The following is a 27,377-nucleotide window of genomic DNA, read 5'->3' as shown; positions in this document are numbered from 1 at the left end:
CTCCAAAAGATCTCTTTTCATTGGTTGGATCGTACAGACACTTATTGATGGTTGGCCATTTTACATGTCAGTCAGAAGCACAAGACTCAGTGGGCAGTTTTTGTCGGGTGTGAATGACAACGCATAAATTGACAGACACTGTAGACGTAAGAGTCGAGAGATATTTATTTATTTATTTATTTAATTAAATTATAATATAAATTACTTTATTGGGCATGAAAACTCATCGATGGCATGGTGGTAATAAAAACATTCGGAACTTTACTGAAAACATTCGGGGCTCCAGCCCCCTTAGCCCACCCCTAACGCCTCCCCTGGCGATGTTACATGTGTAACCTTTGCCTGTAGTTGTTTTGGCAGTAATCTGCAGGTCTCTTAGAGTCACTCTCATCTGAATTGTAAATGGGTGTAAATGAGCTTTCCACTGGTGTGAAATCTTGCTGTGTCCTACATTCACTACTCACAAAAACTGAGAGCTGCCCTCTAAATTTTGCCCTTATAAATTAATTAAATTTTGAACAATAAAGCTGGGCTGTGAAATTCAACAGATATCTTAGGCCAGATGTCATATTATAAGTGAATTCAATGGCTTTGTGTTTCACACACAAATGTGACTGTATAGAAAACGAGCAGCTGGTGTAGAAACACATGCACTTCACACCGTTATCTCCATTGAGGGAATGGTTTAATGTAAAAGATGAAAAAGTTGAAAGAGAATGAAAGAAAAATTGGCATGGAGTATTGGGTTCATGAGTGAAATGGGGAATGGGACACAAATTAGAATACTGAAGAGAGAGGGAAAGAATAAATTGGGAAGATATAAAAGATTGAGTATGAAAGTAAACTGATGAAAAAAAAGAAAGGGCAAACTAGTCCCACAGCATACCATCTCTGCTCTGTTAATTAAAACTCTGGATCTCAGGGGTCATTTCACCTTTAATGTATATCCATCAAACATTTACAGAAGAGATCCATACAGAGTTCTTAAACTTTGATCGAGGATAATGTGATATTCATGTGTGTTCACTTCAGTGGGATGAGCAAATTTTTCAGCATAACAGAATGATCTGTAGTACAGATCTACATATCTAGTTTGGGGACAGAGCAGATCTGAACTCTATAACTCAGTCTGATGATATATGTATCGAAGAGAAAGAGAAAGAGAAAGAGAAAGAGAGAGAGTTCATGGCAATCTTTGGAATGGCATTCTACCATACTTGTTCATATTTCATACAATATAGAAATGGCACATCTCTATTCAGATTAAATATACCTGCTCCATGTACACTATCACTGAAAAGTTTGGGGTCAATACATTTTTTTTTATGTTTTTGAAAGATGTTTCTTATGACCACCAAGGCTTCATTTATTTGATCAGAAAAAACAATAAAAAGATTAATATTGCGAAATATCAAATTAAAATTAAAACTTTTCTATCTGAATATGTTTTATTAAAATAGAATTTCATATTTATTTTATAGTTAAGTGTATTCCTGTTATGGCAAACAGCTGAATTTTCAGCAGCCATTATTTCTGTCTTCAGAATCGTACAATCCTTCTAAATCATGCTAAAATTTGCGTGCTCAAGAAATATATTGCCTATTATTTATTAATACTGAAAATAGTTGTTCCCCTTCAGAAACTCGAACTGCACTGGAAACACTATGGGAACGCCTCTACATGATTGTGTACTAAAGCACGTGTGACATCAGTCCAACAGAAGTGCATCAGGGCGAAACAGCATCAGCTTCTGGTCTTCAGCAAGTGCTCTGTGTTGTATCCATGAAAAACAAAGTGTGTGTGTTTTGCCGGTGCACAAATTCTGTTCATAGATATGATGAGTGGCAAGCAGCATTTCAGTTCCTGCCCACGTTTCATTACTGGTTGGGATACACATGATCTGCCAAATGTCTCACAATGGATCAGCTATGTCCAGTGTCATTCCTTTTGGCCTGCTGTACATGAGATCCTTGCAATGATGGCTAAGGGCCAAAGGTTTTTGCCTGAGGGGCAACCTGTTTCGCTTGATCAAGTTCATGTGGCAATGCCTTTGTGCCTTATTCATGTGGAAGAAGCCTTGGTTCCTGTCTCAAGGTCCCGTGCTGGGAGCTGTTGCTGTCATGTTGTCATGTACTACTTATGACAGATGCTTCCCTCACGGGCTGGGGACTGGTCATGAGTGGGTGCTATGCCCAAGGTCCAGTGGTGGGGCTAGATCGGGGGCTTGATGGGGATATAGCCCCATCAGAAACTTGCTTAGCCCCTGCACAGTAACTAACGGCGCATATTCTCAGAGACAACTAAACAAAACTACTTCAACATATGCTGATAATGGTATTTAACTGTAATTATTCACTTATTATTACTCTTGTGGCCCGTATAGAGAAAAACATGAGAAGAAACGTATTTAATGTTTTTGAAAATCAGTGCATGACATAAAGCTGCTCTTAATTTTAACTGATGACTGCAGTGTTAATCATTTTAATTATAGGCTTACAATTCAATTGTATAAATGAATAGACCTAAAAAAAAAAAACTCTTTTAAACTCTTTTAAAAAACATTTCCAATGAGGAGTAAGCTAATAGTCTAAATTTTAAATGTCCTCACAGCCCGTCATGTGGTAATGCACTATGAAATTGCGGTGCAATAATTTCATGTAATTAATAAAAGTAACCTAATAATAATATGCCGATAATAATAAAAATGTAACAGGCCTACATTAATTGGAAATGCTAAATCCTCTTAATATTGCCAAATGTTTGCCAGTATCTCTGGCTACCATCATAACATGATACGATGCAACTCAGCACAGGGAGGTTATCACCGGGCCCCCCAACACGTGGGGCCCCACCGCAGTGCATGCCCTGTGTGCCAATTTGCTATGCCATGTGTGGAAATAGTTGTATAAATTGCCACTATATCTATTGCAAAAAAATAATAAAAAAATAAATAACAATAAATAAGTAAAGACTAATAACAGTTGCATATGAGAAGTGTATACCGCATTTTTTTTTTTTTTTTACAAATGTTAAATATGCAACCCCTCTGAATTGTTAAGCCCCCCCTTAGCACCCCCAACAAAAAATCCTGGAGCCGCCAATGCCAAGGTCTGTGGGAAGGTCACCATCTCATTTGATGAATGAATTGCCTGGATATGCTGGTCATGTTTCGGACATTAAAACACTTACTTTCAGACCTGCATAGACAACACATTGGTGGTCTCCTACATCGACCGCCATTAGGGGTCTGCGTTCGGGCCCACTATGTAAGTTGGCACAGCAGTTCATGTGGGCTCAGGGAAATCTCGTCTCACTCGAGGCAGTTTACATCCCTGGGCAACTCAGTCTGGAAGCAGACATCCTGCCGAGGCAGGGGCAAAGGCTGCATCCTGCATCCTTGTGGTTCTTGTGTTTAACCTGTCAGAAGCTGACCCTGTTTTCACTGGATGTGCTTTTATAGCTTCCAGGGGGCGTATTACAGAACATTTCTTATCTTAGGTCTTAATTTAAGATATGATATTAAATTAGTATTTTTCAGAAATTCGTATTACAGAAGCAAATCTTAACTTGATTTGAGATTCTATCCTTTCTGTAGTTAATTTAAGCTCAAAAGGGAAATATATATAAATAATTACAATTAATTATGATTAATTGTAATTATTTATATGAGCTGCCAGTAGTAACTGTAGCATAATTAAATTGCCATCACTAATCTGTTCGTCCAGCGAACCTTTAGCATAATTTCATATAAACTCTTAAGAAAGGATATTTTCGTGGCCACAGAACATACTTTCATACAGTACTAATGCATTAGAGCAGGTAACAAAAATCGTAAAAGGACATTGATTTGTAAGGCAGAATCAGAAACTCGTGTAATTTGTGCACAAGAGTTTGATTAACTAAACACTAATGCAAACTAGTCTACCAAACAAACAAACAAACATAAACTCAATCATACAGGGGAAAGGGCAAATGAGATTTGGTGGATGATATCATCAGGAAAACCAGAGAATGGACCTATGTAAAGAGTCAGTTAACCACCTGAGTAAAACCATCAGCGCCATTTATAACGGGGTCTATAGCTTATACTAAATCTCTGTTTCGTTTAGTTAAATATATGATACTTGCATTGCCTTGGCCTGGAACGAGCGACTGGATGCAAAGTGTTGATGGTTTGGAGGTTCGGTGGTGTAGGAGTCATGATCACGTTCTTCCGTTTTTGAAGACTGATGAATTCCAAAGATGTCCTGACTCTATGGTGATTGGGAGTTTCTTCCCAGTGGAAAGTGAAAATAGCTAAGAAAGACATCAGCTGAGATCATAAGATCTTTGGTGAATGGAAAGTCAGGGCACTTGGCATGGCGCAAACTTTGGGGTCCAAGAGAGTTGTGGCTCATCCTCCTCATCCCTTTAGGATCTAAAAGAACCGCAGACTGAAGGCAGGTCTTTGATGTGAGGCCTTTAAGGCCTGAGAAGGTTCACACCTCTCTGGATGGGCTTGTCCAATGAGAAAGGCTGAAATTCCAAGTGGGAGGTTAGAACTAATGAAGAGTTTTACAACCTTTTTGAGTGAAATCATGTCAGTTTGCAAAATGTAACTTGAATGGGGGTTCAAGAGAAGAATCTTCAAGATTCTTAGAATATTCATGTATTGCTTATGTACCAACATATAATATACACCCTTGTTTAGATCATCAGAAGACAAATTCATAGATACTAAACATGGTAAGATTACATAAGATTTGCATAAAACATTCAATTGTAACAGACAATATACAAAAAACAGCAATAATATTCACAATAACCTCAAGGATAAGTGTGTTCATTCAAAGAGAAGTTTTCTAATGAACTTAGAGAAGAGTCCCTTTTTATGGGCACTGTCATGATCCTGGTATTCTCTCTCTCTTGCTTTCACTCTCATTAGTCTTTCATTTCACGCTCTCGCATTCTAGCTCATTATCTCTCTCACCTTCAGCTGTTCTCTATCATCTCATCTCCGCGCTCTCTCCGCACCTGTTCCCTACCTTCTCTGATTAGACTCTCTATTTCAAGGCTTTCCTTTCCTCTGCTCTTTGTCAGATTATTGCCTGATGTTGTTTACCCATAACCTTTCTCCTTACCTCTGTGTAGTCCCGTCGTGTCGTGTAGTGTCCTGTCTGAAGAGTCACCTGATTTACTGCCGTATCACCTCGCCTCTGCTCTGTTCATCCTCCAGTAACGTGAGTGGTCCACGGTTGGTGTATCCATGCTCTGAACGCACCCAGACGCTCTCTCTCTTTGCCTCCCGGGATCTCCGGTCCAGTCCGTAGTTTTCTGTTACTTCTCTGTAAAGGACCTTCTGTTCCTGTGGGGCTGAGACTATTATCAGTTGGAGTTATACCCAGAGACTTTGTGTTGGATCATTCCGCCTCAACGGCAGCCTGTGTTTCCTTTGAATACTGTGAAGCTTCATTAAAGACTGTTAGATCGCCTTTTGCTCTTGGGTCCTCTCTCTATATCCATGACAGAATAATCTGACCAGATTATGGAGAGCCCCTTTCAGTCAGCGCTCGAACACCAGGGAGCCATGCTGGGCTGTCATGAGGAGGAGCTGGTCGCCACTCGCAACGTGATGGATTCTCTTGCGGCCCGTATGACTGAGATGCCGCAACAGCTCCTTCACCTCCGCTTCGAGTCATCTCCTTCCAGAGGACAGGACGTGCCTGAGCCCAGAGTCAACAATCCACTATGCTATGCCGGTGAGCCCAGGGAATGCCATTCATTTTTGACCCAATGCGAGGTTTGCTTCTCGTTGCAGTCATCCAGTTACGCCAGTGAGCGCTCCCGTTGGAGTTATACCCAGAGACTTTGTGTTGGATCATTCTGCCTCAACAGCAGCCTGTGTTTCCTTTGAATACTGTGAAGCTTCATTAAAGACTGTTAGATTGCCTTTTGCTCTTGGGTCCTCTCTCTATATCCATGACAGAATAATCTGACCAGATTATGGACCCAGCGAAGGAGAGCCCCTTTCAGTCAGTGCTCGAACACCAGGGAGCCATGCTGGGCCGTAATGAGGAGGGTCTGGTCGTCACTCGCAACGCGATGGATTCTCTTGCGGTCCGTATGACTGAGATGTCGCAACAGCTCCTTCACCTCCGTTTCGAGTCATCTCCATCCAGAGGACAGGACGTGCCCGAGCCCAGAGTCAACAATCCACCATGCTATGCCGGTGAGCCCAGGGAATGTCGTTCATTTTTGACCCAGTGCGAGGTTTGCTTCTCGTTGCAGTCATCTACTTACGCCAGTGAGCGCTCCCGCATCGCCTTCGTTATCTCCCTGTTGTCCGGCCGGGCACGAGAGTGGGGAACCGCGGTTTGGAACTCTGACGCCAACTGTCTCACTCGTTATTCCCTCTTTAAGGAGGAGATGCTGCGGGTCTTCGACCGGTCCGCGCATGGGCCAGAGGCTTCCCGGCTACTGTCTTCGCTGCGTCAGGGAAGAGGATCAGCAGCTGAATTCTCGGTCGAGTTTCGCACATTAGCCGCTTCCTGCGACTAGAACGAATCCACCTTGGTAGCCCGCTTCCTCGAGGGGCTACGTGCTGATATCAAGGATGAGATCCTAGCCCGTGAGGTCCCCACCCGTCTGGACCCCCTGATCGACTTGGCCATCCAAGTGGAGAAGCGCCTTGACGTGCGTCACCGCAGCCATTGTCAGGAGAGATCTCATGCCTTCGCCTCTTCATCGCCCCCCAGCGTTGACTCCGAGCCCATGCAGTTGGGAGGACTTCGAATCTCCACGGCTGAACGCCAACGCCGCATCATGGCCCACCTCTGCATGTACTGTGGTTCTGCTTCTCACCTGGTCGCCACCTGTCCGGTAAAAGCCAGGGCTCACCAGTAAAGAGAGGGTTACTGGTGAGCGCATCAACCCTAGACCTTCCGTCACGCACACACACCGCCTTCTCTGCTCTCCTCCGATGGCCGGGTTCTTCCGCATTTTGCACAGCCTTGATTGACTCAGGGGCCGAGGGGAATTTTGTGGATGAGACCTGGGCTCGGGAACAGGGGATTCCCTTCAAAGCACGCAGGGACTCCACACCAGTCCACGCCCTTGATGGTAGTATCCTCTGTAGAGTGCTCTGGAAATCATCAAGAGACTATTTCATTTTTTGTTTTTCACTCTCCATATAGCCCATTAGTTTTAGGCCATCCTTGGTTAGTTGAACATAATCCACAGATAAACTGGTCTAGAGGCTCAATCCTTTCCTGGAGTTTGTATTGTCATGCTAAGTGTTTAATGTCTGCTGTTCCCCCTGTCTCCTCTGTTTCTGTTTTTCAGGAGGATCCAGGTGATTTGTCTGGGGTCCCGGAGGAGTACCATGATCTGCGAGCGGTTTTCAGTCATTCCAGGGCCACTTCTCTTCCTCCCCATCGACCCTATGACTGCAGTATCGACATTCTGCTGGGTACCACTCCCCCTCGTGGGAGACTTTATTCTCTTTCTGCTCCCGAGCGCGAGGCCTTAGAGAAGTATCTATCCGAGTCACTTGACGCAGGCACCATCGTCCCCTCCTCCTCTCCGGCCGGTGCGGGTTTTTTCTTTGTAAAGAAGAAGGACGGTTCCTTATGCCCCTGTATAGATTATCGAGGGCTGAATGACATCACGGTCAAGAACCGTTATCCCTTGCCGCTCATGTCTTCCGCCTTCGAAATCCTGCAGTGGGCCAAGATTTTTTCTAAATTAGATCTCCGTAATGCTTACCATCTTATCCGCATAAAGGAGGGGGACGAATGGAAGACGGCGTTTAACACACCCTTAGGGCACTTTGAATATCGTGTTCTTCCCTTCGGGCTAGTCAACACTCCTGCTGTGTTCCAAGCGTTAATTAACGATGTTCTCAGAGATATGCTAAACATTTTTGTCTTCATCTATCTCGACGATATTTTAATTTTCTCCCTGTCACTCCAAATCCATACTCAGCACGTTCGTCGGGTTCTCCAACGGCTTCTCGAGAATCGATTATTTGTCAAAGCCGAGAAGTCCACTTTCCACGCCCCATCCATCTCATTTCTGGGGTCTATTATTTCGGCGGAGGGCATCGGTATGGATCTCTCCAAGGTCAAGGCGGTCACCGAGTGGCCGGTTCCTGATTCTCGCATTGCGCTTCAGCGCTTTTTGGGCTTTGCATTTTTTTACCGTCGGTTTATCCGTAACTATAGTATGATCGCCGCCCCGCTCACTGCCCTCACGTCTGTCAGAGTCCGTTTTCGCTGGACAGAGGAGGCTCAGGCCGCTTTCGATCACCTTAAGTCCCCTTTTACATCTTCGCCTATCCTAAAGACTCCCGACGTATCCAGACAGTTAATTGTGGAGGTGGACGCGTCGGAGGTGGGCGTGGGAGCCGTCCTCTCACAGCGCTCATCCTCTGATGAGAAGATTCACCCCTGCGCTTATTTCTCACATCGGCTAACCCCTGCTGAGCGCAACTATGATGTCGGCAATCGCGATCTATTGACAATCCGTCTAGCCTTAGGAGAGTGGCGTCACTGGCTCGAGGGCGCTCCTGTCCCGTTCATTGTCTGGACAGATCATAGAAATTTAGAATACATCCGTTCCACTCGACGACTCAACGCTCGACAGGCTCGTTGGGCTCTTTTTTTCACTTGTTTCGACTTTTCAATCTCCTACCGCCCGGTTCAAAGAACCTTAAGCCAGATGCACTTTCGCGACTGTTCTCTTCGCCAGAGGTCCTCCCCATGGAGGAGAGGATCCTCCCTCAGAACAGGGTGGTGGGTGCAGCCGTCTGGGGAATTGAACGATTAGTCAAACGCTCTCTGTCCCACTCCGTCACTCCCCGTCTTTGTCCTAAGGGCCTTTTATTCGTTCCCCCTTCTGCCCGTCTCGCCGTCCTCCAATGGGGTCACGCCTCCAAGTTGTTTACACATCCCGGCATTAGGGGCAACATTGCCGATATCCGTCAGAGGTTCTGGTGGCCCTCTCGTGAGCGCGATATACGCCGTTTCATCGCTTCTTGTTCTGTCTGCGCCCAGACTAAGGCTGGTAATTCACCCCCAGCGGGGCTCCTTTGCCCGCTTCCGATACCGTCGCGTCCTTGGTCACACATCGCCATGGATTTTATCACGGGGCTTCCTCCCTCTCAGGGGAGCTCCGTGATACTTAATGTCGTTGACCGCTTTTCTAAAGCCGCCCGCTTTATCCCTTTACCCAAACTTCTGTCTGCTAAAGAGACTGCCCAAATAGTTGTCGACCAGATTTTTAAGATCCATGGTTTCCCCACCGACATTGTCTCCGATAGGGGTCCCCAATTCACCTCTCTCTTCTGGAGGGAGTTCTGCCATCTTATTGGTGCGTCTGTTAGCCTCTCTTCTGGTTTTCACCCACAAACTAACGGTCAGGCCGAACGAGCCAACCAGATAATCGGACGTCTCCTCCGTAGTCTTGCCTTCCGTAATCCCACCACCTGGTCAGAGCAGCTTCCCTGGGCAGAGTACGCTCACAATTCCGCCCCGTCCTCTGCTACAGGTTTATCCCCTTTTGAGTGTTGTCTCGGTTATCAACCTCCGCTCTTCTCCTCGCAAGAGGCTGACTCTAGGGTTCCGTCTGTCACAGCCTTTATTCGACGCGCTAAACGCACTTGGAGAAGGGTCAGATCCGTCCTGTCCTAGACTCGTTCTTGTACTCGGCGAGCCGCTAATAAGCGTCGAGTTAAGAGCCCCCGCTATTCCGTTGGCCAGAGCGTTTGGCTATCCACCCTTAATCTTCCCTTCAGGCTTCGTCGTGTAAGCTAGCTCCCAAATTCATCGGTCCGTTCCGCGTCCTTAAGGTTCTTAGCCCTGTTTCAGTCAGACTCAAAATACCTTCCAACCTCCGGCGCATTCACCCTGTCTTTCATGTATCGTGTATTAAGCCTGTTGTCCGCCCCCCCCCCCCCCCCCGTTCTAACACCGCTCCTATACACATCGAGGGTGCCCCTGCCTATAAGCTTCGCAAGCTCCTCGATGTCAGACCACGGGGCCGTGGTCACCAGTTCTTGGTCGATTGTGAGGGATACGGTCCTGAGGAGAGAAGTTGGATTCCATCCCGGGACGTCCTGGACTGCTCGCTGATTGATGACTTCTACCGCTCCAGCCAGTCATCCTCCATCGCGCCAGGAGGCGCTCCTTGAGGGGAGGGTACTGTCACGATCCTGGTATTCTCTCTCTCTTGCTTTCGCTCTCATTAGTCTTTCATTTCACGCTCTTCAGCTGTTCTCTATCATCTCCGCGCTCTCTCCGCACCTGTTCCCTACCTTCTCTGATTAGACTCTCTATTTCAAGGCTTTCCTTTCCTCTGCTGTTTGTCAGATTATTGCCTGATGTTGTTTAGCCATAACCTTTCTCCTTACCTCTGTGTAGTCGCGTCGTGTCGTGTAGTGTCCTGTCTGAAAAGTCACCTGATTTACTGCCGTATCACCTCGCCTCTGCTCTGTTCATTCTCCAGTAACGTGAGTGGTCCACGGTTGGTGTATCCGTGATCTGAACGCACCCAGCCGCTCTCTCTCTCTGCCTCCCGGGATTCCCACAGCTTTTCCGATGTAGCGTCTCGTTCCCTTCGGGGGAACCATGTGTACATATAACCTAGGGATGTTCTGCTTAATATTTGATACATTAAAACATGATATATTTTGTTTAATTTATTTGAAATTATTATGTGTCATTTTGATATTGAAGTAAGTAATGTGTACTAATGGCACTGTTGGGAACGTTACTTTAAAAAAGTAATTAGTTATAGTTACTCACTACTTGTTCCAAAAAGTAACTGAGTTAGTAACTGAATTACTCTATAATAAAAGTAACTCGTTACCAGGGAAAGTAACTATTTGCGTTACTGTAAAAAAAAAATTTAAATGAGTAGAACAGACAAGTGTTCGTAAATAACTTTCGATATTTATTGAACGTCAACAGACAGCAAGAGTTTTATCCTGCACTTCAAGTATTATCTTTGTAAGAAAAGTGTTTTTGGCCACTAGCTTTGTAGATGCGTGTGTAACACATTACATGTAGGCTACACATTACATGCACGTTCTTGCCTTTGACCACAATGAATTTTAAGTAGTGCTTATATCTCCACATTGGCATTAAATGCCAACTTTTCATCGGATTGCTCCTCACTCACCATCTCTGCTGCTGCTGCGAATCTCTGTTTAGCTGTTGCGTGTGTGTGTGTGTTTGGCGCCGCTTGCACGTGTGCCGGCATGTGTGTAAAAACCCTGGCTCTGTTTGGCTACCATGAAACACATGACTCTGCCTTAGCCAATCATAATCGCTTATCTCATTATCAATTAACCCACCTCCTCACTAGCTGTGTGAGCCAGGGGTGCGTTCGGATTAAATAGTTTATTAAATCAATGCATAGTAACGCACCGCATTTAACGTCCAGTAATGTTAACGGCGTTGTAACGACGGGAAAAGTAATTAGTTAGATTACCCTGTTACTGAAAATATAACGTTGTTACCTAACGCCGTTCTTTTAAACGCCGTTATTCCAAACACTGACTAATGGTAAATTTGTTAATGTTAATGTTACTTAATCTTGCAAAATTATTGCCTTAAAAGATCTAATTTAGTTGCACAATTAGTTTACTCATGAGCCAATTAATGAAAACTTACATTTACTAAGTAATCTGAGCTAGATTTCTTTCTGAGGCAATTGGTATGCAATAATTTTTCTAGTTAACAAATTGAAATTTACAGTGTTTCCCATATTTCAGTGCACTTGACTTGATATTTCAGACTAGGCGAAATAACTGGAAATTACATAAGAAGTATTTATTTTTCTAACTTTTACATGATAGAACTGTCTGTCATGAGTGCAGTCCATGCGTTTCTCTCTCACACCACCAGAGGATGCCATCTCCCATCTTCCGGACTCCATTGCCCAAATTCCACACACTTATTACACTCTCAGCTGTTCCTCATTGTCATGGACTATTAATACACCACACTCCCACCACTCTGCCTGACTGAACTATAATTGTATATATGTATTTGTTTGAAGGTTTGGTTGTTGCAAGCTCTTTTGCCATATTTGTATCCTGTCATTCGGTTTGTAATCAGTTTTGTTTATTTTTTTTGCCTTTCTGTTTAATAAGAAGTTTCTCCTGCTTTTAGACCCAGACCCTGTTTTTCTATGGTGCTCCCTTACCACAATGTGACAGAATTCAGTCAGCAAACATGGGTCCAGCAGGGGAAACTCTTCAACATCCGTCAAGTAGACCAGAGCATTGAGGAGTACGCCAGGGACTTCTTTGGAATGGCTCATCGGTTGGTGATGGAGAAAACCTGCCTCATGGTCATCTTCTGGGGAGGTCTGGCCGAGCCCTTCAAGTCCTTTCTTGGTCCCTGAGGAGTCTATGGAGGACTACATTAACCTGGCTCTGCATTTGAGTGGTTCAGGCTTCAGGGTCAAATTAGCTGAGGAGCCTGCTCACAGTTCTCCTGTAGCCTAGTCTGCCGAACCCAGTACCTCACGCCCTTCCCGGAGCATTCCGGGCTGAAAAGCAGCATGCAGAAACCCCCGCTGAGGTCTGTGTGAGCTCACAATGCCCCAGAGGTGGTGGTGCCCACTTACAATCCTCCTGCTCACAACGCTCCCGTGGTGGCGGAGCTCGCTGATGTTCCCTCTGATGCAGCAGGGTTCACTTCTGGCCTTCCCAAAGCAGTAGAGCCCGCTGATGTTCCCTCTGAGGTGGTGGGGCTCATTTCAGGGCTTCCCGAAGCAGCGTTGTTTGCTTGAACTTTCTCCAAGGTGGTGGAACTCGCCTATGGTTTTCTCAAAGTGCCAATGCTCGCCTCTGGTGCTCCTGAAGTGGCAGAGCCCACCAATGCTCTTGTGCTGTATTTGTATCCCTATCCAGTCATATGGTTTGTAACCTGTTTTGTTTCTTTTGTCTGCCTTTCTATTTATTAAATTAAGAAGTACTGCATTTGGACCCAGACCATGTTTTTCTATGGTGCTCCCTTACCGCACTGTAACAGTCAATAATTAATACACTTTTTTTTATTTTCCAGATGATTTGATTTGGGGTGGTGTTGGCGCAGTAGATAAGACACATGCCTTTGGTGTGAGAGACCCGGATTCGAATCCACTGTGAGACACCAATGTGTCCCTGAGCAAGACACTTAGCCCCTAGTTGCTCCCATGGGGTGCGACCTCTGACATATATAGCAATTGTAAGTCGATTTGGATAAAAGCGTCAGCTAAATGAATAAATGTAAATGCAAATTTGAATGAACAGATGAACTGGTTGCCTTTGGACTTATTGCTGCCTTCATGTATTTGCATGATGTAAATGAATGCTCCCTCAAATCATAGTTACGACTGAAATGCTTTATTGGGTGGTTGTTATGCACGTTTATTAAAACAAACTCCATCTAGTCCAAAATGCAGCAGCTAGAGTTCTTACTAGAACCAGGAAGTATGACCATATTAGCCCGGTTCTGTCAACATTTGCACTGGTTCCTTATCAAACATTGTATAGATTATAAAATCTTGCTTATTACTTATAAAGCCCTGAAAGGGTTAGCACATCAGTATTTGAGTGAGCTCTTATTGTATTATAGTCCTCCACATCCGCTGTGTTCTCAAAACTCTGGCAATTTGATAATATCTAGAATGTCAAAATCAACTGCGGGCAGTAGATCCTTTTCCTATTTCACGGCCAAACTTTGGAATAACCTACATAGCATTGTTCGGGAGGCAGAGACACTCTGTCAGTTTAAATCTAGATTAAAGACCCATCTCTTTAACCTGGTTTACACATAACATACTAACACATTTCTAATATTCAAATCCAATAAAGAATTTTTAAGCTGCAGGAAAACCGGAACCTGGAACACTACCCATAACACACAATTTACTTGCTACATCATTAGAAGAATGGCATCTACACTAATATAAGTCAGTTTCTCTCTTATTCGTAGCTACCAGATCCAGTCTGTATCCAGATCAGAGGGTCACTGCAGTCACCCGGATCCAGTACGTTTCCAGCCCAGATGCTGGATCAGCACTTAGAGAGGACCTCTACAGCCTTGAATGTCAGCGGAGACCAGGACAACTAGATGAGTCCCAGAAACAGATCCCCTGTAAAGACTTTGTTTCCTAGACGGCCACCGGGACAAGACCACAGGAACCTTGTATTGAACTGCTTGTTTCGTCTGGCCAGAGAACTGGCCCCACAAATCAGCCTGGTTACTCCCAAGGTTCTTTCTCCATGCTGTCACCACTGGAGTTTTGGTTCCTTGCCACTGTCGCCTCTAGCTTGCTTAGTTGGGGACACTTAATTTCCAGCAATATCGTTGACACAGATACTATTTAAACTGAACTGAGCTGCATGACAACATCACTGGATTCAATGATGAACTGCATTATTGACATACAATTTTCCTGTTTAATGCTGTTCAGTTGCTTTGTCACAATCTGTATTGTTAAAAGTGCCATATAAATAAAGGTGACTTGAAAGGTGATGACTGGAATAAAATGGCACATAGTTTCCAATACATAAAAAAGCAGGTTAACAAGTATTCTGATTTCAACTTTTCAATTCTAACTCTTTCCCCCACTACACCGCTAATGTGGAAACTGCTGTGAATCTCACAGTAAATAATCAATCTCACTTCAAGAGATTTTTTTCATAGTTTTCATAGTCAGCAAAAGCACAGAGTCATTCCAGAAATTCACAGGTGATCACAGTGGGTTGTCATTTGTTGCTTTGGCAACAGCCCTCACCAGGATGCATCCGTCTGCTGGCATTGATTAAGTGATACAAACTGAGCAGGATCCTAGTGATCAATGTCCCCATCAAAAGTGTGTGTGAATAATAACACATAACCGATGCCAGAACCAGCAGGTATACAACAACTACAAAGGGAATAAAAGCTCTAGTTCCAATCTTTTTGTTGTTGATGTTTTTTTACCTTCTTTATCTTGTATTACAGTTACACAGGTGTGCTTGACACACAAATCAACCATACCTCCAGCCCTTCTTTTTGATGATGTTTCCCATTATGACTTCAGCTCTGTAAAAGACAGAGATGTTAATAATGACTTATGGAGTAAAGTAAATTTTGGGTAATCTTGCTGATGCTGAGTCATACTCACTTTCCAGCAGCATACACCTCTGCGGTGTCAAAAAGGTTAACCCCGCTCTCATATGCTATAGTCATCAGCTGCTCCGCCACCTGCAACACACACACACACATATAAAAATAGAGATAGAAGGGTCAACCTTTATATGTCGCAACCATCACAGTAAATGTATAATGCTTTTCATGTCACCATTTTTTTACTCCAAATTTCTTAAATCTTATGAATCAGGGAGGCAGGGGTGGTGCTAGTGGAAAATGTTAGAAAAATTAAATGAATAAATTATATATATATATATATATATATATATATATATATATATACAGTCGTGGCCAAAAGTTTTGATCTTTGTTTCAGTTGTTTCTGTGATGTACTGAAATATAATTACAAGCACTTCATACGTTTCAAAGGCTTTTATCAACAATTACATGACATTTATGCAAAGAGTCAGTATTTGCAGTGTTGGCCCTTCTTTTTCAGGACCTCTGCAATTCGATTAGCCATGCTCTCAATAAACTTCTGGGCCAAATCCTGACTGATAGCAACCCATTCTTTCATAATCACTTCTTGGAGTTTGTCAGAATTAGTGGGTTTTTGTTTGTCCACCCGCCTCTTGAGGATTGACCACAAGTTCTCAAGGGAATTAAGATCTGGGGAGTTTCCAGGCCATGGACCCAAAATTTCAACATTCTGGTCCCCGAGCCACTTAGTTATCACTTTTGCCTTATGGCAAGGTGATCCATCGTGCTGGAAAATGCATTGTTCTTCACCAAACTGTTGTTGGATTGTTGGAAGAAGTTGCTGTTGGAGGGTGTTTTGGTACCATTCTTTATTCACGGCTGTGTTTTTGGGCAGAATTGTGAGTGAGCCCACTCCCTTGGATGAGAAGCAACCCCACACATGAATGGTGTCAGGATGCTTTACTGTTGGCATGACACAGGACTGATGGTAGCTGTAGATTTGTCAATAACTGACACAATGCAGACTTGATTTAACCGAACGTGTTCTTCGTTTTTATTTCCTTCTCCCTCTTTCTACACTCCTACAATCCCGCACTCCAGTGCACCCCAACCACACCCCAACCACACCCACCTTCCCATGTAACATCACCCTTAAAGGGCTATAGCATTTGTCAGCTATGATATAACATTTATCAACACTACATCCCTTCCCTTAAGCTAACACTCACCAACTGAACATATGAATAAACAGTATAACATGTAACACTGTAATAACTGTGATGGGCATATTTAGCCAATTACATAGTCCTGATAATGTGGGTTAGGATGGCTAACTCTCCCTGAACGAGTCACTACAGGTTGGGCAGTTTCAGCGACAACACCAGTGGCAGGTGCTTCGCTCTGAGATGGTGATACTGTAGATGACAAGAGGTTTGTAAGGGGTGACACTGGTGGAAGTGGCCTGTAATCATCTTCTGAACAATCAGTGGGCGCAGGCTCTTGAACACCGAGGAGCAGACGTCGATTTCTTACATATTGTCTGCCCTGAGAGGTCACCACATAGCTGTTAGGTTGAGCAGCACGGCCCTGTACAACTGCCAGTTTGTCGAAACCGCGAGCCGTCTGCATCCTTACTGTCTGACCCTGTTGTAGGGGTGGAAGGGTATGGGCATTGCGGTCATAGTATGCTTTGCTTTCCTTTCTCCTCCTGATAAGAGCTGCCTGGACGTTGCTGCATACAGAGGGCATCAGTCTGTCTTTCAGCTCAGGAAGAAAAGTTCTCGTCCGTCTAGAGAGGAGCAGTTGGGCAGGTGATGGCAGGTCAGCGCGTGAAAGGTTACGCAGGTGGAGTAAAGCAGCCTGAATGTCACTGTGCTCTCTATGGCATTTCTCTAACAGATGCTTGGCGGATCGCACTGCACGTTCTGCAAGCCCGTTGGATTGTGGGTAACATGGGCTACTCCGAATGTGCTCAAAGTCCCATGCACGTGCAAAACCAGAAAATTCACTACATACAAACTGCCGTGCATTGTCTGTCATGAGCGTCTGAGGAATGCCGTGGACAGCAAAGTGTCTCTTAAGTTTTGCAATTACAGTGACACTTCTCATGTCAGGTAGGTGGTCAAGCTCGAACCAACCAGAGAATGAGTCCACTAGAACCAAATGCATTTTTCCATGCCATTCAAATATGTCAGCCGCAGTGAACATCCAAGGAAGATCAGGAACATTGTGTGGTTGCATCGGTTCATGTGATTGATGGGGTCTAAGTGCGTTACAACGAGCACAACGAGAGATTGCTCTCTCGATATCATCATGCATCGTAGGCCAGTACATTGTTTCTTTTGCCTTGCGTTTTGTGGCCGCCAGACCTGGATGGCCTTGATGTAGCTGAGTCACGTAGTAACTTTGTAGCGATGGTGGTATCAGGAGTCTCTGCCCTTGAAAAATCAGTCCGTCATCAACAACAAATTCCTCTCTCATGGAAAAGAATGGGCGGAGGTCATGTGAGAGCTCTTTGAAGGAGTTCGGCCATCCATGCATTATCATGTTAACAAGTCTTTGGCATGTGGGATCAGATTTTACAACAGTTCTGAGTTCCTCTGTCCGCTGTGATGAGAGAACTTGAAGTGTCATAACCTCTAGCAGGTCATCCGAAAGGGGAGGGTCAGTGGAGGGGAGATGAGCATGTGAAGGACGAATAGTTCCTTGCCCCGTTTATAAATCACGTTGAGACTGTAACGTTGGAGCTTGAGCATCATACTTTGAAGACGTGCTGAGGCGGTGTGTAACGGCTTTTTTAAGATTGTGATGAGGGGCTGGTGATCTGTTTCCACGGTGACAGGTCGACCATAGATGAAGTCGTGGAACTTCTTAGTTGCAAATACTAATGCCAACATTTCTTTCTCGATTTGGGCATACCGAGATTCAGTTGGCGTTAGGGCGCGTGAAGCAAATGCAACAGGAGCGCCCTGCTGAAGACACACAGCACCCAGTCCATGTTGGGATGCGTCAGCTGAAAGGATGACAGGTTTGGTGACATCAAAGTATTGCAGAACTAGGGGACTGGACACAGCGTCCTTCAGCTTTTGGAAAGCGGCATCCTGCAGATCATGCCACGACCATTCCACATCCTGCTTCAACAGTTCACGTAAAGGGCCTGTAACATCACTATATTGTGGAATGAATTTCGATAAGTAGTTGGTCATACCAAAAATCGTTGTAAGGCCTGTTTGTCCTCAGGTTTTGGCATTTGGCGAATAGCTGTGGTCTTGTCGGGGTCGGGTTTGACGCCATGAGCAGTCAAGAGATGGCCTATGTAAGAAACTGAGGTGACACGAAATTTGCACTTGTCAGGGTTTAATTTCATGTTACAGCCGCGGATTTTGTGGAGTACCTGTTTCAGTCGCTCATCATGTTCCTGTAGTGTGCAGCCCCAGACTAGTATGTCATCTACCACAATTTGACATGGTTGTGCATCAAAGAGCTGCTCCATGGATCGCTGGAACACTTCCCTGCCAGTGGAAATTCCATAAGGCATGCGCAGGAATCTGTACCTGCCAAAAGGCGTCATGAATGTGGTCAGCTTCGAGGATTCCTCGTCCAAGGGGATTTGCCAAAATCCACATTTTGCGTCAAGAATACTGAAAACCTTGGCACCCGGCATGTCAGCGATGACCTGCTCAATGGTTTTCAGTGGATGGTGGGGCCTTAGGAGTGCCTTGTTGAGATGTACTGGATCTATGCAGATTCTTACAGAGCCATCTTTCTTTTTGGCAGCGACCATGGCAGACACCCATTCAGTGGCTTCGGTTTCAGGGGTGATTACACCCAATGTACTCATTCTCTCAAGCTCTGCCATGACTTTCCCCTTCATTGCTATGGGCACTTTCTTAGGTGCGCAGACAGAGGGCGCTATTGACATGTCTAATCGCATGTGATAAACAACAGGCAGTTTGCCAAGCACTGTGGTGTCAAACAGATCACTGAACTCTTGTACCTCTGGTTCTTGGTTTTGTACAGCATGTACATGTGGTCCTAACTGTATCAGACCCATGGCTATACTGTCTTGCAATCCTAGTAGTGGTCTGACATTGCGATTTACCACATGGAATTTTAGTTGGTCTTGTTCACAACCTAGTATCGTTGTGCCCTCAGTATTGATGGTTTGCCCACCACATGCAATGAGATTGACTTTTTCAGTAGTGTTTATGTGAGCTGAGGGTGCGATGAGATGTAACTGGTGGGCGGATATAACGTTGCACTTGGCACCTGTGTCCACCTTCAGTTTCAATAGGCCAAGGCCGTGTGTCAGTTGCACTGTTGTGAATATTTCACCTTTCTGCGAAACATCATCCACTGTCTCACAATAGAAGGTGTCCTCAGGGGCATCCAGATTCGTGCCTAATTCATTCACCCGATTAGGTTTATAGTTTCTGAATTGTGCAGTAGTTCGTTTAGGATGGTAATCACGAGTTTGTGACTGTGGTGCCATTTTGTATGATGGGGTTGATCTACAGCATTTTGCAAAATGGTTCCATTTTCCACAGTTGTTGCACTGTTTATTGAAAGCAGAGCACTTGAGTTTATCAGGGACGTGATATCTGTTGCAATTGATGCAGCGCTCTTGTATTGCACATACTTCAGTCTCGTGTTTCAGTTCTTTTGTGCTCTTTTCAGATTGCTCATATAACAGGCATATATTAACTGCAGAGTCCAACGTCCGGTTTTTTTCGCGGAGCAGCTGTTTCCGCACGCCGTCACTTTCAATTCCGCAAACTATGCGGTCACGGATTAGCTCGTCATTTAAAGTTCTAAAGGTGGAAACATACGACTGAATGGACTCACCAGGTTTTTGATTAGTCGTGTTGAAGATGTGTCTGTCCATTATAATGTTCTTTGTAGGCAAGCAGAGTTCTGCAAACTTTTTCAGTAATACTTCGGGATTTTCTCTGTCCTCTCCCTCTGCAAACGTGAAAGCCTCGGATTTCTCCACCGCGTCGGGGCCCGCTAAATTCAGTAGAGTGTATGCCTGCGCCTTTTCCGATTTGTCTGATAGACCAGCATTGCAATATATGCGCCATTCTTTTTCGAATTTGCTCCAGTTGTCAGCAATGTGCTCGTCGAAAACGAGCGGATCAATACGGCGGAGACCTTGTGCCATGTTTGACCTCTTCTGACACCATGTAGATTTGTCAATAACTGACACAATGCAGACTTGATTTCCTTCTCCCTCTTTCTACACTCCTACAATCCCGCACTCCGGTGCACCCCAACCACACCCACCTTCCCATGTAACATCACCTTTAAAGGGCTATAGCATTTATCAGATATGATATAACATTTATCAACACTACAGTAGACGTCACCTTTTCTTCTCCGAAAAAGCTTTTTTCCAGATGCCCCAAACAATCGGAAAGGGGCTTCATCGGAGAATATAACTTTGCCCCAGTCCTCAGCAGTCCATTCACTATACTTTCTGCAGAAGATCAATCTGTCCCTGATGTTTTTTTTGGAGAGAAGTGGCTTCTTTGCTGCCCTTCTTGACACCAGGCCATCTTCCAAATGTCTTCGCCACACTGTGCGTGCAGATGCGCTCACACCTGCCTGCTGCCATGAGCAAGCTCTGCACTGGTGCCACTCCGATCCCGAAGCTGAATCCTCTTTAGGAGACGATCTTGGCGCTTGCTGGACTTTCTTGGACGCCCTGAAGCCTTCTTTACAAGAATTGAACCTCTTTCCTTGAAGTTCTTGATGATCCTATAAATTGTTGATTTAGGTGCAATCTTAGTAGCCACAATTTCCTTGTCTGTGAAGCCATTTTTATGCAACGCAATGATTGCTGCACGCGTTTCTTTGCAGGTCACCATGGTTAACAATGGAAGAACAATGATTTCAAGCATCACCCTCCTTTTAACATGTCAAGTCTGCCGTTCTAACCCAATCAGCCTGACATAATGATCTCCAGCCTTGTGCTCGTCAACATTCTCACCTGAGTTAACAAGACGATTACTGAAATGATCTCAGCAGGTCCTTTACTGACAGCAATGAAATGGAGTGGAAATTAAGTTAGTTGTGTGGGATTAAGTTCATTTTCATGGCAAAGAAGGACTATGCAATTATTCTGATCACTCTTCATAACATTCTGGAGTATATGCAAATTGCTATTATAAAAACTTAAGCAGCAACTTTTCCAATTTCCAATATTTATGTAATTCTCAAAACTTTTGGCCACGACTGTATATATTAGAAATTCAATTTAATTGTCAGTGCACATTAATGTAACATTTAAGAGAGGAAATGTCTGTCTGCTTGTGATATTCCTTGTTTTGTGATTAAATTATGTTCCTACTAAAGTTTTCTTATGGAACGCCACTGAAGGAGCTTCAAACTTACTGTAATTTAACTTTATTTTATTTTATTTTTTTCCCCTGTCAAGTTCAGCAAATCTCCCAGCTCATCAATAAAGAGCTACTCAGTCAAGAAGGTGACCCTCAGAAAAAAGAGAGAGAAGAAAGGTTGAGCAATGGAAAAAATGCCAAATACATTAACGAAATATTAAAGATGAGGAAAGTGTAATGATCAAGAACATACTGTGATAAATCTGGTGATATAGGTGGCAACAAGTCAAAGGCTACATTTACACAGTAAGTGTTTGGGATTGAGAACTGTAAGTAACAGGTGTGACCCTCAAATTATCAAATTGTCCAGTGGATTAAATATTGTCTGTAATGTTTGAACAAGTAACAAAAAGTAACCACATTCACAGGATACTTTGTATTGCATCTTTAAGAGTTGGATTTTTATTCTAAACTACAACATTTCAGGTTTGGTTTAGACAAAAATGTATTGACTGATTGATTGATTGATTGATTGATTGATTGATTGATTGATTGATTGATTGATCGATTGATTGACTGATTGATTGATTGATTGATTGTCCTCTTAACATAAGTTTTGGTCAAACAATATTGCTTTGATTACCATTTAATTCATGCAGCACACATCATCTGAATTTGCTCTCAAAATTAGCTTTGTCTTTAGTTATGACTAAACTAATGAACTGTTCCTGTCTAATGAATGAATGAATTTACTATGTTTAATAAGATATATTTTTATTTTTTAAATGACAACCCAGTAATTCTTGGACTTCCCTGGCTACACATTTCCCAGACTAACGGCCTGATCACACAATGGTCAAAGAATTGCCAGATACCTTTTTTACATGCTGTCGAACCACAAACCCTTCAGGCAAGCACCGTCAAAATAGAGACCCTCTCTGTGCCCAAACTGCCTTTGGAGTATCCTGATCTTGCAGAGGCATTCAACAGGACAAAAGCCTCCCATTTACCTCCTCATTGACCCAACTACAGTGTCATCAAGCTGCTTCATGGTAAAACCCCTCCTAAAGGCAGAATCTTACCACTATCTCAACCCAAATCAGAGGCCATGATATTCTACATTGAGTATTTACCCAAGGATTCCATTCATCCTTCCACATCTCTTGCTTCCACTGAGTTCTTCTTTGTCAATAAGAAGGACAAAGGGTCTCCTTCCATGCATCGATTACATAGGTCTGAATGAGATCACAGTTTCAATATCCATTACCATTAGTACCAGCAGCAATTAAACAGCTTCACACAGCCATATATTTCACAAAACTGGACCTATGCAGTGCCTTTAATCTGATCCGTATTTGAGAAGGGGATATAAGAAAAATGGTCTACTCCACTGTGTCTGGGCACTACAAGTACCAGGTTATGCCATTCGGGCTGGTCAATAGTCCCTACGTGTTTCAAGCCTTCATCAATTACGTCTTCCGCAATATGCTCAACAGATTGGTCATAGTATTGATGATATTTTAATTTACTCAGATTCCCTCAAGACACACATTCATCATGTTCGAGCTGTCCCTCAGCATTTGATTACCCACAAATTGTATGCAAAAGCTGAAAAATGTGAATTCCACCAGACATTCCTTGGATATGATATCAGCCCGGAGGGCGTGGCCAAAAATGATCACAAAGTGCAAGTAGTTTTGAACTGGCCTCAACCAACTATGGTGAAAGAGCTGCAACGTTTTCTAGGGTTTCTTAATTTTTATAGACGTTTCATCAGATACTTTAGCTCTATTGCAGCTCCGTTGATGTCCAATAATTAAGAGGGGATGGATTCTGTCTATCCTTGTCACTGGCACCCAAAAGTGCATTCCAGCACTTGAAACTACAATTCACTTCTGCACCCTTCTTGCATCATCCAGATCCAGAACGTGAGTTCATAGCGGATATAGATGCTTCCAGTACATGCATAGGGACTGTCTTGTCACAACTTCATGGTAATCCTACTAAACTCTTTCCATGTGACTATTATTCTCGCAAGCAGAACTAAGCAGAGCAGACCTATGAAAGCTGCATTCAAGGAGTGGCTGAATTGGCTCAAGGGGGCAAAACTTCCCTTTTTTGTACTAACCGACTATCACAACCAGGAATACCTTCGCACTGCCAAAAGTGTAAACCACTGGCAAGAGCAAGGACAATTTTTAATATAACTCCGATTGGATTAAAGTCACATACACCTAGGATGCTTCGAGGGTAGAAGATGGACAAATTTTAATTCTCGGGTGAACTAACCCTTTAATAAACAAACTCCAGCTATTCCAAAATGGAGCAGCTAGAGTTCTTACTAGAACCAGGAAGTATGACCATATTAGCCCGATTATGTCAACACTGCACTGGCTCCCTATCCCTACAGATTTTAAAATCTTGCTTATTACTTATAAAGCCCTGAATGGTTTAGCACCTCAGTATTTGAATGAGCTCTTATTGCACTATAGTCCTCCACGTCTGTTGCGTTTTCAAAACTCTGGCAATTTGATAATATCTAGAATATCCAAATCAACTAAGGGGGCAGATCTTTTTCCTATTTAATGCCCAATCTCTGGAACAACCTACCTAAAATTGTTTTGGGAAGCAGACATACTCTGTCTGTTTAAATCTAAATTTAAGACCCACCTTTTTATCCCTCTGGGGTCGACGAACAAGGATATGCATTTTGTGGCATCTCTAAGTGGTACAGTCTCGTTAAATGCACCACGAGGAGGTGAGGATCGAGGAGGGAGGAGGCTTCATGAGGAGCGATGAGCGAGGATATGTCACACCCAGGGGCTGGCTATGCTTTAACTAAGCCACACCCCTTCTCAACTTCCACCTCGAGGAGGTCCCCAAACCCGACCCAATGGCCAAACAACACGAGAACAAGTAAGTGATAAAACAATCTTTATTTAAATATTTAAAAATAGCTTGGGGAATAGGGAAAGGGCAATTAAAACTAAACTCTGACTCGGCCCTCCAGATGGGCTATGGCCGGGAAGAGGTCAGGGAGCAAGGGGGCCACGGGGATCCGGGGCGTAGGACTCGGGCCCCGGCCTGAGTCTTAGGTATCCGTAGCGCCCTCCTTCTTCCTCCTTTTCGCTGAATACAGCTCACGGTAAGTACTGGTTCACACAGTTCGTTCTCGAGGTGCTCACTCTCTTTCTCTTCCTCCACAGGCAACGGGCTCTTTCTCTTTCTCCACAGGCAACGGCTGGGACACACAGGCACAGTTAATTCAGCTTGGTTTTGCTCTCACCTCTTCGCTGATTACAGCTCACAGTAAGTACTGGTTCACACAGTTCGTTCCTTGGGTGCTCACTCGCTTTCTCTTTCTCCACAGGCAACGGCTGGGACACACAGGCACAGTTAGTTCAGCTTGGTTCTGCTCTCACCTCTTCGCTGATTACAGCTCACAGTAAGTACTGGTTCACACAGTTCGTTCCTTGGGTGCTCACTCGCTTTCTCTTTCTCCACAGGCAGCGGCGTAAGTACAGGTTTCCTCAGTCTCTCCTCGTGTTACCCACTCTCTCTCCTTTTCTCTCCACAGGTATCAACTTGGGCACAATAGCACAGTTAGTTTGCTTTGAATGGCTCTCACCTCTGGGCTGGACACAGCGTACTGTAAGTACAGGGTTCGCTCTATTCCTCCTCGTGTTATTCACTCTCTCTCTCCTTTTCTCTCCACAGGTATCAACTTGGGCACAATAGCACAGTTAGTTTGCTTTGAATGGCTCTCACCTCTGGGCTGGACACAGCGTACTGTAAGTACAGGGTTCGCTCTATTCCTCCTCGTGTTATTCACTCTCTCTCTCCTTTTCTCTCCACAGATATCAACTTGGGCACAATAGCACCGTTAGTTTGCTTTGAATGGCTCTCACCTCTGGGCTGAACACAGCGCACTGTAAGTACAGGTTTCCTCTGTTTCTCCTTGTGTTACTCACTCTCTTTCCTTTCCTCTCCACAGGTATCAACTTGGACACAAAACACAGTTACTCTGCTTTGGATGGCTTTCACCTCTGGGCTGGACACAGCGTACCGTGCTATCTCCGGAGATCTGAAGCACGCTCACAACATATACTGTACTGAACTAGGCTAGGACCAGCAATCTCCTTGTCCTCCCACGCCGAAGTGCGTGAAGGCGGGGGTTTATCTGACAGGACACACGGCAATACACAGCAGCCCACAGCAATATACAGCACCACGTCAAAATTATAGGTTTTCGCAGCACGAAGACTCACCCACCACACTCAGTGTACGGAAAGGACACCCGTCTTCCTTCACTTCGCTTGGTTCGGATCTGGCGATGGAATATGCGGCCTAGCTAGTGATGTCGTCGTTGTGACTACTTCAATAAGTATTCCTTCGGCTCTCCCACCACACTATATTAGGGGTAGGGCCGCCCTCCTCCTCCTGGAGAGATCTACACAACGCCAGGTCAATATACAGGGCACTTTCGACTGGCTCTTAGTACTCACATCAATGCCACTTCCAATCCCCTTTTTCACGTCGTCTCAGTTCGCCGTATAATCTGTTCACTTCTCAACCTTTAAGGTTCGCGATGTCTTCACAATCATACAATTCCAGCCTGAGGGAGAGAGAGAGTTAGACAGCTACCAGCAGCGTACCAAGACGGGCACAACCCAGTGCTTCACACACACCAAAAAGAGCTTTCCAGACTGGGAAATAACTTGGCCTTAAGTACTGCCTTGTCCAGCGTATCCTCCAATTACCAACCGCTGTCCCTAACTAGGCACAGGTGCATCGAATTCCCTGATTTTCCTTCTTACGGCGCTACCGGAAGTTCCGGTGTTCTGTTTTTCCGGTCCGGGCGGAAACGCTTCCGGGCGGAACCAAACTTCCCGAATTTTGGTTCCGCCCCTAAAGATCGTCACCTTGTGACATCCTCCCCCGCCAATCCGTTCTAGTCCCTAGAACGTCCTCGGGCTGTCCACTCCCCATAGCGGGCAGGGGGTCGGCCTCGGTTCTCTCGCTGGGATCGTCTCACTGGTGAATCGGGCTCAGCTTGTTCAGGGGCTGCTTCTGGTTCTCTCGGGGCGATCGGGGGTGGTGCCACCACGGGTCTCCCTGGTACCACAGCCCAACCTTCAATCCAGGGGGCCGCTGGTACAGGTTCCGTGGGGACTTCTTCCACGGCTTCAGGGTAGTTAGGGCATGGGCGAATCATGTTCCGGTGCACCACACGGTCGGGGCCTGACTTCCCTTCTGGCCGGATGGTATAGACCGGCTGCCCCGGCCTCTGCTGCCGGCAGACTACATAAGGGGTGGCCTCCCAACGGTCACTCAGTTTCCCCTTCCCCTGCCGCCGATTATCTCTCACCAACACCCTCTCTCCTGGCAGTAGAGGGGCTTCTCTAGCAGTCCGATCATACAACCGCTTACTTTTCTCTCCTGCCGTCTGTATCCTTTTCGACACCTGCTCGTAGGCGAAATGCAAGCGCTGGTGATGGCGCCCCACCCACTCCGTTACACTTGCTTCCTCTTGGTCGGCTATCACTCCTAGGACCAGGTCAGTAGGCATTCGTATGTGTCTGCCAAACATCAGGTAAGTGGGAGCGTAACCCGTAGTACTATGTATACTGTTGTTATAGGCCTGTAGGAGGTTTGGCAAGGCACTCACCCAATCGTCCTGCCGTTGTTGGTCCAAGGTCCCCAGCAGCCCCAATAGGGTCTGATTGAATCTCTCACAGCCGCCGTTCCCCTGAGGATGATACGAAGTGGTGTGAGTTTTCGTGCAACCGTACAACTGGCATAGTTCTCTAATTACCCTGGACTCAAAGTTGGCTCCTTGATCGGAGTGCAGAAACTCCGGGCATCCGAACGTCTGGAAGACGGCCCGCCATAAAACTGTAGCGGTGGTGGTTGCAGTCTGGTCGAGGGTGGGGATAGCCCAAGCGTACTTTGT

The 27,377-nt window shown here is 44.9% G+C and overlaps 1 protein-coding gene across 1 annotated transcript in view; it reads right to left on the bottom strand.

Moving 5' to 3' along the window:
• The window catches only part of LOC132156004 (voltage-gated potassium channel subunit beta-1), a 141,523-nt gene that overhangs the window by 19,018 nt on the left and 95,128 nt on the right, over positions 1–27,377 (bottom strand). Inside the window, exons 4-5 of the mRNA XM_059564808.1 lie at positions 15,142–15,221; positions 15,015–15,059 (exon numbers count right to left, since the gene is read on the bottom strand). Of these exons, the coding sequence (XP_059420791.1) occupies positions 15,015–15,059; positions 15,142–15,221 (125 nt within the window). The remainder of the gene's footprint in view (positions 1–15,014; positions 15,060–15,141; positions 15,222–27,377) is intronic.

This window comes from Carassius carassius, chromosome 13, assembly GCF_963082965.1.
Source record: "Carassius carassius chromosome 13, fCarCar2.1, whole genome shotgun sequence".
Classification (NCBI taxonomy): Eukaryota; Metazoa; Chordata; class Actinopteri; order Cypriniformes; family Cyprinidae; genus Carassius; species Carassius carassius.
Note: the sequence above shows the minus strand (reverse complement) of the source record. Positions and strands in the feature narration are given on the sequence as shown.